At 37.1% G+C, this 12500-nt stretch overlaps 8 protein-coding genes and 1 non-coding gene across 10 annotated transcripts; 6 read left to right on the top strand and 3 right to left on the bottom strand.

Annotated features, from left to right (window-relative positions):
• Positions 1-143: 143 nt before the first annotated feature.
• Positions 144-722, top strand: LOC9307866 (auxin-responsive protein SAUR22). The gene has a single exon (XM_002873826.2). It carries the CDS (start codon positions 272-274, stop codon positions 542-544), a length of 273 nt encoding a protein of 90 aa, XP_002873872.1. The 5' UTR covers positions 144-271; the 3' UTR covers positions 545-722.
• A 997-nt stretch (positions 723-1719) lies between these two features.
• LOC9309939 (protein HEAT-INDUCED TAS1 TARGET 4) lies at positions 1720-3632 on the bottom strand. Of its 2 annotated transcripts, none has more exons than XM_021022140.1 (4): positions 3453-3632; positions 2916-3028; positions 2277-2761; positions 1720-2184 (listed from the first exon to the last, which is right to left on the bottom strand). In XM_021022140.1, exons 2-4 carry the CDS (start codon positions 3010-3012, stop codon positions 1933-1935), a joined length of 834 nt encoding a protein of 277 aa, XP_020877799.1. In that variant the 5' UTR covers positions 3013-3028; positions 3453-3632; the 3' UTR covers positions 1720-1932. The 2 variants fall into 2 exon arrangements, with proteins under 2 accessions (XP_020877799.1, XP_002871796.1); XM_002871750.2 differs by having other exon boundaries at positions 3441-3630.
• A 293-nt stretch (positions 3633-3925) lies between these two features.
• LOC110227573 (auxin-responsive protein SAUR21-like) lies at positions 3926-4536 on the bottom strand. Its single transcript, XM_021022146.1, has one exon. It carries the CDS (start codon positions 4434-4436, stop codon positions 4143-4145), a length of 294 nt encoding a protein of 97 aa, XP_020877805.1. The 5' UTR covers positions 4437-4536; the 3' UTR covers positions 3926-4142.
• Positions 4537-5192: 656 nt separating this feature from the next.
• On the top strand, positions 5193-5768 carry LOC110227578 (auxin-responsive protein SAUR22). Its single transcript, XM_021022153.1, has one exon. The coding sequence runs from the start codon at positions 5298-5300 to the stop codon at positions 5571-5573; it is 276 nt and encodes a 91-aa protein (XP_020877812.1). The 5' UTR covers positions 5193-5297; the 3' UTR covers positions 5574-5768.
• Positions 5769-6085: 317 nt separating this feature from the next.
• Positions 6086-7092, top strand: LOC110227572 (protein CUP-SHAPED COTYLEDON 1). The gene is made up of 2 exons (XM_021022143.1): positions 6086-6205; positions 6317-7092. The coding sequence occupies exon 2, from the start codon at positions 6335-6337 to the stop codon at positions 6821-6823; it is 489 nt and encodes a 162-aa protein (XP_020877802.1). The 5' UTR covers positions 6086-6205; positions 6317-6334; the 3' UTR covers positions 6824-7092.
• LOC9309938 (auxin-responsive protein SAUR21) lies at positions 7073-7539 on the bottom strand. Its single transcript, XM_021022154.1, has one exon. The coding sequence runs from the start codon at positions 7492-7494 to the stop codon at positions 7222-7224; it is 273 nt and encodes a 90-aa protein (XP_020877813.1). The 5' UTR covers positions 7495-7539; the 3' UTR covers positions 7073-7221.
• An 85-nt stretch (positions 7540-7624) lies between these two features.
• LOC110227576 (auxin-responsive protein SAUR21-like) lies at positions 7625-8603 on the top strand. Its single transcript, XM_021022150.1, has one exon. The coding sequence runs from the start codon at positions 7943-7945 to the stop codon at positions 8228-8230; it is 288 nt and encodes a 95-aa protein (XP_020877809.1). The 5' UTR covers positions 7625-7942; the 3' UTR covers positions 8231-8603.
• Positions 8604-9172: 569 nt separating this feature from the next.
• Positions 9173-9708, top strand: LOC9309937 (auxin-responsive protein SAUR20). Its single transcript, XM_002873824.2, has one exon. It carries the CDS (start codon positions 9270-9272, stop codon positions 9540-9542), a length of 273 nt encoding a protein of 90 aa, XP_002873870.1. The 5' UTR covers positions 9173-9269; the 3' UTR covers positions 9543-9708.
• Positions 9709-9791: 83 nt separating this feature from the next.
• TRNAW-CCA lies at positions 9792-9863 on the top strand. Its single transcript has one exon. It is a non-coding gene; the product is annotated as a tRNA-Trp (tRNA).
• Positions 9864-12500: the final 2637 nt, after the last annotated feature.

Here is a 12500-nt window from a genome sequence, read left to right as displayed (position 1 = left end):
CAAATTTCATTAATGCATCTTTTACAAATGGTAGAGACAGAACCATGTGAACTCTTGCTCTAGTTTGTCCCACGCTTCAAGACCACACGTTTCAAGGATTTTTCGGAGAAGTTTCAACTCATTCATTATCTTTCTATATATACACACATAACCCATTCTTTTTATAATCAACCAACAACAAGCAATATATCCAGTAACTTAATCTTTTCTTTCATCTTCAGCTTTTGCTTCAAAAAGAAAGAAAACTTTCAGACAAAGAAAGAAATTATAAATGGCTCTGGTGAGAAGTCTACTGGGTGCCAAAAAGATTCTAAGCCGCTCCACCGCAGCAGTCTCAGCGGCACCAATAGGGTTTCTTACAGTGTACGTAGGAGAGAGCCAGAAGAAGAGATATTTAGTGCCACTCTCATACCTGAACCAGCCTTCGTTTCAAGCTCTGCTCAGTAAATCTGAAGAAGAGTTTGGGTTCGATCATCCGATGGGTGGCTTAACGATCCCTTGTCCCGAAGATACCTTCGTCAATGTGACGTCTCGGCTCCAATGATGATGATCCAGCATTTGTTTTTCCGAGTTAGACATAGACTTATTCATTGTAAATAGATCTTTTCTCTTTCTTCTTGAAACAGTAATTGTTCTAAAAGTTTAGAGAGTGGATGCCATTTTTGTGCAACTGATACACACGATCATGTCAATACATTTTGGAATGATCTTTGAAAACTAAAGACCACAACATTTGAAGAACCTTTAGTTATAGTTAAATCATGGTTAGAAAAATATAAGTTTCCCTATTTATCATCTGGATCCTTGCCGCAATGGTGGCACGTCAAGTTCAAAATACCGATCACTTTCTCTCTTGTTATCCGCTATCTTCATATTACCCCAATATCTAGCTAAAGATTGTTACATAACCAAATGCTTACAGGTGCAATTTCAAAGACATGCAAGAAAATCCTTGTGGTGCCATTGAGGCTGCGAATAATCTTTTTTGCATACATAAGACTTCCCATCAAATGCATTTCCATGATTTTAAAAGTCTAGGAGTTCTAAGATTATTCTGAAGATTACTATTCAATATTTTGGATTGCTTGTTGTTGATGACATGATGAGTTTGTTTTGTTTCGGTATATAGATGAATCAACGAAATCAGATGAAGTTGTGGTTTTCAGATGTTAGTTAATCTATAAATGGATTACTGATTGACTGTGGGACAAGCAACATTGTTCTATTAATTCTCCATGTTTTGTAATGATTCTCTGGTTGGTCCTTTCCCCTATAGAAAGAGTTGTTCAAGAGGTTACAATACCCAAATGTGAATGTCATTTTTTTTGTGTGAGAAACAATGGCCAAATGGTGTTAATGCTAATTGCAGCAAGTGTTCTACGAAAAGCTCATCTTGCTGCTTTATATATAATGTATAAATGTTCTTATCAGTCCAGATTTCCTCGAGGATTTGCTTATATCTTCATTAAGTTTTATATAACAATCTCGATTTGGAGTAATCTTGACACCTCACTTGGATATAAACAGTAACAACGAAATAGCTATAACTATTGTATACAAAAATGGCATGTTCCATTGTGTTAAAATCATGGTGACTCCCTGCACAATAAGACCTACTTTTAACCAAAAAAAACACAGCCATTTAAAGGTGACTAAGAAAAGGATGATGATTGGGATTTGGGAGGTAATTGGTGTCACATTAAGCAGATGGATTCTAAATAAATATGAAGAAAGTAGCGATCCACTTCTTAAAACACAGATAAAAGTCTCATAAAACAATCTTAAATTCTGACCACAAGCAGAGTTTCACAACAAGCATACTGTTTTCAAGATACTTAAAGCAGAAAAAAAGTCTGATAAAACATTCTTAAAATAGGACCAACAAAGAGGTTCCATAAACTAGCAAATACTTCCCAAGATTTCAGCTCTTGTTTAGTTGACAGATAAGCGTGGGATACAGAAGTCAACAAGCAGACCTGTTGGCTCTTTCACCTGAGACTCCTCATCACCATCAAGCTGGACAAACATACGCCTCATACATACTTTGACAATTGAAGTCTTCTTCTTGTAACAGATCTGCACTTTCACAACAAATTTTTCCTCGGACTTATCCACTGCAACTATCATGGCATCTCTAAGTCCAACATAGCTTGATCCATTACTTGACGGGCCATCGTAAATCCCCTACCACGCAACAAAAAAGTTGAACAAGATTAGATCAAAACTTTGTTATCAATCTCTGAAAAAACTTCGAAATTTAACTACCAACACTTTACCTCTCGAACACGATCAATCTCTGGACTGAATAAATGGAGTCTTGCTCCCACCGGTTGTTTCATCAACAACTTCATTGCTTCATCCACAGTCTTAGTCTCAATCACTTCTCCTTTCATGGGGACGCGAGGAATGTGACAAGTAAATGGTGGAGCTTTGAACGTACATCCCACATGTGACCAATGTTCTCTTCTTGGTAGCCCATTCTTGAAAGCACATTCAAGGCAGTCTTTGACGGTGAGATGTTGCTCCCTTTCTCCCTGCACATCTTCCCTCTTGTTCCAGACGTTTTCCACCATATACTGAAGGATGTTTTCGAAAGTGAGCTGAGAGCTTTGTTGATCAATTTCTCCCTCGTCGTCTTCCTTCCCAGCATTATCCACCAAATACTGAGCTGAGTACTCAGTCCTCACAGCGTCGAGGTTGAAGATAACCCGTGCAGAGCTAATCAGATTCACTGCTACCATAGCTGCATGTTGAGATGCATCTGCAAGACAAAAAAAAAAGATGAAAATGTTGTAGTCAATTCATATGATTCTTTCAAAGGATTAGATTGAACCTGTTATATTAAAATCATTCACAGTTTCTTTAAATGATGCAGAGAAAGTAATGTTCTCTAGATTCAAGATTTGATCATTTACCGTAATCTTCTTGCTCTTTACTTGCTTTTACGCAATCAGGATGACAGAGGCCGCGAGTCTCTGCCATAGATTGCATGAGTAGCTGATTCATATTCATCTTCGATTACTTATCCCTGGTTTGAAGTAGAATCAAGCAGAAGAACAAATTCAGAAATCCAGCAGAATCAAACAGAAACACACGCATTCAGAGTTCCAGCAGAGAAAGCAAAAGGAAAAACAAAACAAAGACCTAAGTAGCTAAAAGCATAAACAGGGTTTCAAGTTTTGACATAAACATAAACCATTTCTACTTGCAGAGCAAAAATCGTCGAACAAGTAGCTTTAGACTAAACCAAACTAACGTTGATAGCTTCCATTAACAAAGAATAACTCTAACCTAACCAAGAAAAAAAGTTAAAACCCTAAAAGTTCATTTCTGTTCACTAATCGCACTAAGAAAGGCCAAATCACGGAGCAGAATCTGTAACAAACCCAAAACAAGCTAAAAGAATCCAACAGAGAAAGAAACAAATGAGAGAAAGGTACCGGAGATCTCACAGAGAGACGATAATCAGGAGACAGTCGCAATCGCCGAGAGAAAGCTACTCAGAGAGTGTTCGCGAAACAGTCACAAAGCCCCTCGAGATGCCCTATTTCACCTCAGCTTTGTCACAAAACGCTGTCGCTTTTGTGACTTCCAACTTTTAATCCTCGAGACGACGTCGTTTGCACAGTTTTACGTAAAACGGCTCCGTTTTGAGATTGCCAATGTTTCAAGTCTTGACCAACATGGACAACGATCGTATAAGTAATTTCAGTGATCTCACTACACAACTAAATTACTCCAAAGCTAGCTAGAGATTGTTATATAATTTCCGTGATCTCACTTGGTTTTTTTTTTTTTTTTTTTTGATAAACCCTATCGGCTATCCGGTCGGCCCCGGTAAAAACGCACCGAGGTGCTACATAGTGGACTGGTCCACCGATCTCACTTGGTTTTATTTAACAACAATTATAATATAATAAAAGAGTTCTTCAATTGGTGTTATACTTTCTTTTTCAATTATCGATCCAAAATGTGTTAACATGAATTATGATTGTGTGTATATAGCATCAAAACTGCTTCCACTTCCAAAAAAATAATAAGAACTCTTTCAAGAAGAAAGAGAAAGAAAGGAAAAGGAATAATCCTCTATTTACAAGGAACAACTCTATATCTAACTCGAAGAACACTATGTTGGATAATCATCACTTGAGTCGAGAAGTCACATTGATGAAGGTATCTTCGGGACAGGGGATCGTTAAGCCACCCATCGGATGATCGAACCCAAACTCTTCTTCGGATTTACTGAGCAGAGCTTGAAAAGAAGGCTGGTTCAAGTATGAGACCGGCACTAAATATCTCTTCTTCAAGCTTTCTCCAACGTACACTGCAAGAAACCCTTTTGGTGCCGACGAGGTTTCTATTTTGCTCATAGAAGCTGCTGCGGTGGAGCGGCTTAGAATCTTCTTTGCACCCAATAGACTTCTCACCAAAGCCATTTCTATTTTTTTGGGTGAAAAGTTTTGAAACTTATTTAGATGTATGAAAAGATTCTAGTTATTGGATATATTGCTTGTTGTTGTTGGTTGATGATAGAAAGAATGGGGTTATGTGTGTATATATAGAAATATCAATGGAAGGAGTTGAAACTTCTCTTAAAAAATCATTGAAACTTGTGGTCTTGAAGACTTGAAGCGTGGGACAAACTAGAGCAAGAGTTCACATGGTTCTGTCTTTACAATCTAGAAAATATGCATTAATGAAATTTGTCTGGATGAGATAATTAAATGAGTTTGGGACATTAAACTAAAAACAAACTCCATATGCAATTCACAAAGGACTGTTTTCTCAATGTTTTTTAAAGATAAGACTTGTTGTTCTGTTATTGAACAACATCAGTACCCACTATAATTTATTATAATCCGTTTAGAATTTTAGACCACAGAGATTAAGGAATGGATCATCACAGAAAATGAAGAACAAAAACTTGCTGGTTATTATTGACAAATTGCATGTCTTATCTAAAAAAACATTGAGCAAACAAGCCCTTGTGAATTGCATACGGAGTTTGTTATATATCTCATCAAGACAAATTGCATTAATGCATCTTTTCCAAATGGTAGAGACAGAACCATGTGAACGCTCTAGGTTGTCCCACGCTTCAAGACCACAAGTTTCAAAGGATTTTTCAAAGAAGTTTCAACTCATTCATTAATCTTTCTATATATATGCACATAACCCATTCTTTTTTATCATCAACCAACAACAAGCAATATATCCTATAACTTGAATCTTTTCATACATCTTCAGATCTAGCTTCAAAAAGAATTCAAATTTCCAGACAAAGAAATAAATTATAAATGGCTCTGGTGAGAAGTCTACTGGGTGCAAAAAAGATTCTAAGCCGCTCCACCGCAGCAGTCTCGGCGGCACCAAAAGGGTTTCTTGCAGTGTACGTAGGAGAGAGCCAGAAGAAGAGATATTTAGTGCCACTCTCATTCCTGAACCAACCTTCTTTTCAAGCTCTGCTCAGTAAATCCGAAGAAGAGTTTGGGTTCGATCATCCAATGGGTGGTTTAACGATCCCTTGTCCTGAAGATACCTTCATCAATGTAACTTCTAGGCTCCAACGATGATGATCCAACATTTTGTTTTTTCGAGTTAGATATAGACTTATTCGTTGTAAATCGATTTTTTCTCTTTTTTCTTGAAAGAGTTGTTCTAAAACTTTAGAGAATGGATGCCATTTTTGTGCAACCAACACGATCATGTCATGGTTTCATTTATTTGGAGAGCAAGAAAATATTTAAGGCATAAGCTTTCTTCAAGTACTAATTATGACATGATAATATGATCTTCTTATACAAGTATCTCTTCTCTCACTTAACCATTTCAGGAGATAAAAAAATCTTCCAATCTTTGAACATTATTTAGATAAGTAAAATAATAATATTGTATTTTGTTTCTTGAAAAAAGATATAAGAAAAAATAAGTTTAAAAGAAAATAGTAAAAAATACCACACGCTAAAACCGAAAATGAATACAAATTTAAAAAGAAAAAGTGTGATATTGGCTAACTTTATCCAATTTAATTACTCGTTTCTTAGCTTTACTTACCTTGATACTTTATCAAAAACGCGTTGGATTTTAAGAAGTCCAACCCTTAAAATCCACCTATATATACGAAATCACTTTTTCTATTGGCCTAGCTGAAATCAAGTCTTCAACGCGTTTTTTTATATATTCGATCTTCCTACATCTCTCAAAAGTAGTTTTTTCAGTTTTGCTCTAAAGATCATTCGTTGTTCCCCTTAGATTATTCCTATAATATATAGATCCTTGAACTTTTGGTCTGATTTGCGTTTTCTTTGTCTCACAGAACAAGAAAAGAATAAATATGTCGATGGTTAAATACTACGATAAAGAGGAACATATTGGGTTTCGGTTTCATCCTTCTGACCAAGAACTCATCCTCCGTTATCTCGGGCCTAAGGTTGCCAAAAGATCAAATAAAGAATTTGAACTAGAAGACAAGACCGACCTCTATGCCAAAGAGCCGTGGCGGTTGACTCACACAGAGACTGACTTTTTCGAACCTAACGAGTGGTTCTACTTCGTAAAACTGAATCATCTCTCTGAAAATGTCACTGGAAAACGCATGAGCCTCAAAGTCAAAGGAGAGACGTGTGATGGATGTTGGAAACCCTCTGGGAAGTTGAGAGATATCGTGTTGGAAGATACCGGTGAAGTGATTGGGAAGAAGAGGAGTCTCAGTTTCTACGTCAAAGGTGAGAGTAACGCGAGTGGTTGGACCATGACGGAATACTATCTCCAAGACGGTGGCTCATTCCATTATCAAGTTCTCTGCCACCTTAAAGGACCATGATTATGTGTCTTGGTGAATTTTCAGTGAATAGGATGACTTCTACTTCTATTTTATTTTACTATGTTTAGTTTGAAAATTACTTTTGTAGGCTTATTTATTTAGATTCCTCATAAAAACTTTAAATGTAAGGAGAATCTCATATGTTTTCTTCTTTATTTAAAGACATAAGATCATTAAAGTTTTTATGAGGAGCTTTGTAACTGTTTACCTGCAGCTTGATTTCATAAACGGAAAAACATTTTCTTAATCTAATGAAACTTTTGAATAAACCTTGTATCCATTTTCAAAGCTTTTCGAACAACTCTTTCAACAAGAAAGAGAAAAAAGAAAAATAAAATCCTCTATTTACAAGGAACAAGCCTATCTTTAACCCGGAAGAACCAAATGTTGGATAATCATCATTGGAGCCGAGAAGTCACAGTGATGAAGGTATCTTCAGGACAAGGGATCGTTAAGCCACCCATTGGATGATCGAATCCAAACTCTTCCTCGGATTTACTGAGAAGAGCTTGAAATGAAGGTTGGCTCAAGTATGAGAGCGGCACCAAATATCTCTTCTTCTGGCTCTCTCCTACGTACACAGCAAGAAACCCTTTTGGTGCCGCCGAGGCTGCTGCGGTGGAGCGGCTTAGAATCTTCTTTGCACCCAATAGACTTCTCACCAAAGTCATTTCTATTTCTTTTGTCGGAAAGATTGAATTCTTTTTGAAGGCCCAGCAAGTTTCTTTCCTCCATGTTCTGTGATGATCATATTATCTCATGCCTGTCTGTGGTGTAATTTAATAAGAACTTAAAATTGGGACCTGTAGTACCTCAACAACAGAACAACAAGTCTTTGTCAAGGGTTAAGTTGTTCTTTTTTGATATCCACAAAATAGGACCACACATGACAGTTATAAGTAAGAGATTGAATATCTCCTTTCTTCTCTGCATTTATTATAAAAACATGGAGAAAACAGAATCATGTGAAATTCTGTTTATGTATGTCCCAGGGTGGTTTGAAGCCCATCAATCTATTTATACATCTAGAGATAGAACTAACTATTCAATACGAAGCTTGAATCTGAGCATCTAGATTTTTCTTAGAAGCTTCAAATTTAGATTTTCCAGACACAAGAAATGGCTTTGTTCAGAGGTCTCTTGGGTGCAAAGAAGAGTATCGGTTTTTCTGTAGAGGCTACCAGCAAAAGGACAACTTCAGCACCAAAGGGGTTTCTTGCGGTGTACGTTGGCGAAGACGAGGTCCAAAAGAAAAGATATTTGGTGCCAGTCTCATATTTAAACCAGCCTTCATTTCAAGCTCTTCTCCGTAATTCCGAGGAAGAGTTTGGGTTAGATCATCCAATGGGTGGCTTAACTATCCCTTGTCCTGAAGATACCTTCATCAATCTGAATTCTCAGCTCTAATGAAGATGTTCCAGAAGAAGGAAAAACTAACACTAGTGAGAGATAGAATATTCAATGTAAATACTTATATTAGCTCTTTTCCTCTTTCTTTGTGAAAAGAGTTGTTCAATAGGTTACAATAGTCAAAATGTGAATGTCATGTTTTGTGTAAGAAACAATGGCGTCAATAATAATACTTCATCTTGCTGTCGTGTATATAATGTGTAAATATCCTTATCACCGAGAGGATCTTGACGTTAAGGCTAACATCACAGTGATTTCCTCACGATGTTTACACTTAAGTACTTAAGTTGGTTCAAAGACAAGCAAGGCATGGAAGATCTCATTACTGTTATACTGTTGTAAGAAACTCAAGGGATATCTATTTTGATGAGTGTGTGTGTTCTTTTTCTGTTTTATCTAACAAAAGATTGGATACTCTTCTGGAATCGATTAATGAGATCGAGAGATGATTGTTAATAACATGGCCCCTCTGTTGAACAACTTTCTTAATGTGTGATTCTATTTGGATATATTATCAAAAAATAACAACTTAAAGAGTGACAGAGACTAGTTGTTCTGTTGCTGAGAAAATTCAGGTCCCCACTTGTAAGTTCTTATTAAATCCATTTAGACCACCGAGATTAGAGAATGGGATCATCACAGAACATGGAGAATAGAAACTTGCTGGTCAATATTATTGAGAGTAGCATGTCTTATCTAAAAAACATTGAGAAAACAGTCCCTTGTGAATTCCATATGGAGTTTGTTTTTAGTTTAATGTCCCACACTTAAATTATCTCATCAAGACAAATTGCATTAATGCATCTTTTTCAAATGGTAAAGAGACAGAGCCATGTTCTCTGTTCTAGTCTGTCCGACGCTTCAAGGCCACAAGTTTCAATGAATTTTCAGAGAGGTTTCAACTCCTTCGTTGATCTTTCTATATATACACTCATAACGCATTCTTTCTTTCATCAACCAACAACAAGCGATCCAGTTTCATACATATCTTAAGAAGCTTCAAAAGAAGTCAAACTTTTCAAACCAAAAATAAAAGATGGCTTTTGTGAGAAGTCTTTTGGGAGCAAAGAAGATTCTAAGCCGCTCCACCGCAGCAGCCTCAGCGGCACCAAAAGGGTTTCTTGCAGTGTACGTAGGAGAGAGCCAGAAGATGAGATATTTGGTGCCAATCTCATATTTAAACCAGCCTTCATTTCAAGCTCTTCTCAGTAAATCCGAGGAAGAGTTTGGGTTCGATCATCCGATGGGTGGCTTAACAATTCCTTGTCCTGAAGATACCTTCATCAATGTGACTTCTCGGCTCCAATGATTGATCCAACATTTTTTTCTTCATAGTTAGAAATAGACTTATTCATTGTAAATAGATGAGCTTTTTTACTCTTACTTCTTGGAAGAGTTGTTCTAAAAGTTTAGAGAGTAAATGCCATTTTTATGCAACAGAAACGATTCATGTCAATACATTTTTGGATCGATCATTGAAAAAGAAAGACCACTTGAAGAACTACGTAATTATAATTTGATCATGATTAAAAAGAATTAAGTGGAACATATAACATCCGGATCCGTGGCGCAATGGTAGCGCGTCTGACTCCAGATCAGAAGGTTGCGTGTTCGATTCACGTCGGGTTCAATCCCCCGAACTTACTTCCGGAAATCATTTTTAGCTCCAGATTTTGTGCTTTTGTTGTGTTCCACAACGAGCTAACATATTCGATAATCTATTTTTAGATTTTTGGGTTTATCAAAAACGAAATTAATATGCTTAAACATAAATATTACAGTACGACTTTAAAAGCGATATTATTGTAGTCTGTTACTAGCAAAAGGATACATGTTCATCTGTATATTATCTAGAAATTAGGGTTTGATGAAAGTATAATCGTGTTGCGATCCGCCATGGATTCAGAGAAAGAGAAAACGGGAGAGATCATCCGAGGAACATCACAATCTTCCTCGCTAATACGACCACTCATCCAGTGGTACCTACCCAACAGAGGAATCTTCTTAACCGAAAATGCTGCTTCCGTGGCAAGAAGCTTCTACGCCAAGCACACGCAGTCAAGCCCTAAACAGTTAAGGACATCCTTACATGATGATCAAAACCATGTCACCGAGAGAAGATTCTCTGGCTCTATTCCTCTGGATCTATCGTGGGAGATACTCTCAAAAGTGCCTGCCAAATCGATTGTGAGATCTCGTTCTGTCTCTAAGCTCTGCTCTTCCGTCACTACCCATCCATATTTCATCAACTCGTTTCCTGCTCTGTCCTCAAAGCCGTGTGTTCTGCTAGTCTTCCAAAAGGGTGAGACGCTATTCGTTTTCTCGTTTCCGCAACACCAATATCCCATCGATCCTTATTCACAAGTGGAGCGTTATGAAGTGATAAACCCTAATAATCGTCACTTCGCCTGTTCCGATTCACTCCGCGGCTTGATCTGCTTCGAGAGTTCTAAGCAGCTCGTGATTTGGAACCCTACCATGAGACGGTTCTTAACTTTACCTGAACCTGAAAACAGCAGTTTGAGATACGTTAGAGGGTTTTTAGGATATGATCCAATAGAGTGCCAACACAAAGTACTAAGCTTTCTTGCAAACGAAGGGATTCGAGTTCTAACATTGGGAGCTCAAGAATCATGGAGGATGATCGAAGCTAGTCCTCTACATTATATTTGCCTGCCCCTACTAAAGGCTACGCGCAATGCATTAACGGAATTTTGTACTATGAAGCTTTTTGTGGTTTGACTCTGAAGCATGCAATAATGAGCTTTGATCTCAGGTTTGAAACGTTCAATTTAATTGAATTTCCGATGAATGATCACATTCGCGGTTTATTGGTAACTTATGAGGGAAGGTTAGCTCTAGTTAATTCTATGCGCACTGGTATTAAAATATGGATTATGGAGGATGGAGAGAATCAGAAATGGTCATTTAAACACGTTATGTACCCTACCTCTGTCAAAATTTCGCGGACTCTAGATTTGAAGGGTGTTACTGATGATGGTGAGCTTGTTTATACACCAAGGAGTTTGTCTAAGTCGTTCCATGTTGTGTATTTTGATCTGAAGAGAAAGAGTATAAGAGAAACTAAGTTTAAAGGAATTGCATGTGACTTATTTAGGAAACTTAAGGGACTTGGATATGGTCCTCTAAATGATTTAGATGTTTTCCCAAATCACATTGAGAGTCTCTTGTCCTTGTAAGAACATTCACATGCATCTCGTTGCTCTTGATCATTCATCTATGAGATTTTGAGATTGTTTGATGTCTTTAGGTTTTCTTGTAAAGATTTGTAATCATTCCTTAATTTCAATATATATTTATCCCAGCATGTTACATAACAATGTGGATAGTGCAAACTATATTGTTGAAGTCTGTAAAAACAGAGACTGCTCTGTTTTTGACATTTGTCATGCGAGCCACGTTTCCTTCTTCATATTCAAGAACGGACAAAAGCAAACAAAGAGAATCACAATCAAGAACAGAACTTGACAGCCATTTGATTTGGAAAAGACTTAATGAAAAAATGTAAGGAACATTTGGTACTAGTGTTTTAAGAAATGAACTAAACAGTTAAGTTATAAAAGTTCAATAAGAAAACAAAATGATAAAGTTTATACAAAGTATTGAAATTAATAATATGCAAACATCTTATATTTTGTTCTTCCAATAAAATATTGATTTTTATATTAAAGTTGGGAAAAAAGGAAAAAATATATTAATTTTGTACTTAGATACGAATTAGGGTTTAAGTCTTGTCAAGCAATCCGCCATGGATCCAAAGGATGAAAAAGCGGGAGAGATTTACAGAACTTCACATGATGGTAATGATGATGATAGTCATGATAGATCTCATGACGTCAATAGAATAATCTCAGACTCCATTCCTCTTGACCTAACCTTGGAGATACTCTCAAGACTTCCAGCGAAATCGATTGTGAGATCTTTCTGCGTGTCAAAGCTCTGGTCCTCCTTCACCAAACATCCAAGTTTCATCAACTTCTGCGCGACTCGTTCCTCTGCACGCCCGAGTCTTCTGCTCACCTTCCACAAAGATAACAAGCGATTCGTTTTCTCATTTCCTCAACACCAGAATCTTGACGGGTCTTATCCTCCTGTCGAAAGTTATCATCAAATGGATAACCCCAAAGATTGGACCTTTACGCAACTCGAGTCCGTACATGGCTTAATCTACTTAATTAAGAGATCTCAAAATTTGGAACCCTACCATGAGACAGTTCTTTAGCTTACCCAAACCCTGCTCCCTGAG

The sequence above is a fragment of the Arabidopsis lyrata genome, assembly GCF_000004255.2.
Source record: "Arabidopsis lyrata subsp. lyrata unplaced genomic scaffold ARALYscaffold_6, whole genome shotgun sequence".
NCBI classification, from domain to species: domain Eukaryota; kingdom Viridiplantae; phylum Streptophyta; class Magnoliopsida; order Brassicales; family Brassicaceae; genus Arabidopsis; species Arabidopsis lyrata.
This window is presented reverse-complemented; position numbering and strand designations above follow the sequence as displayed.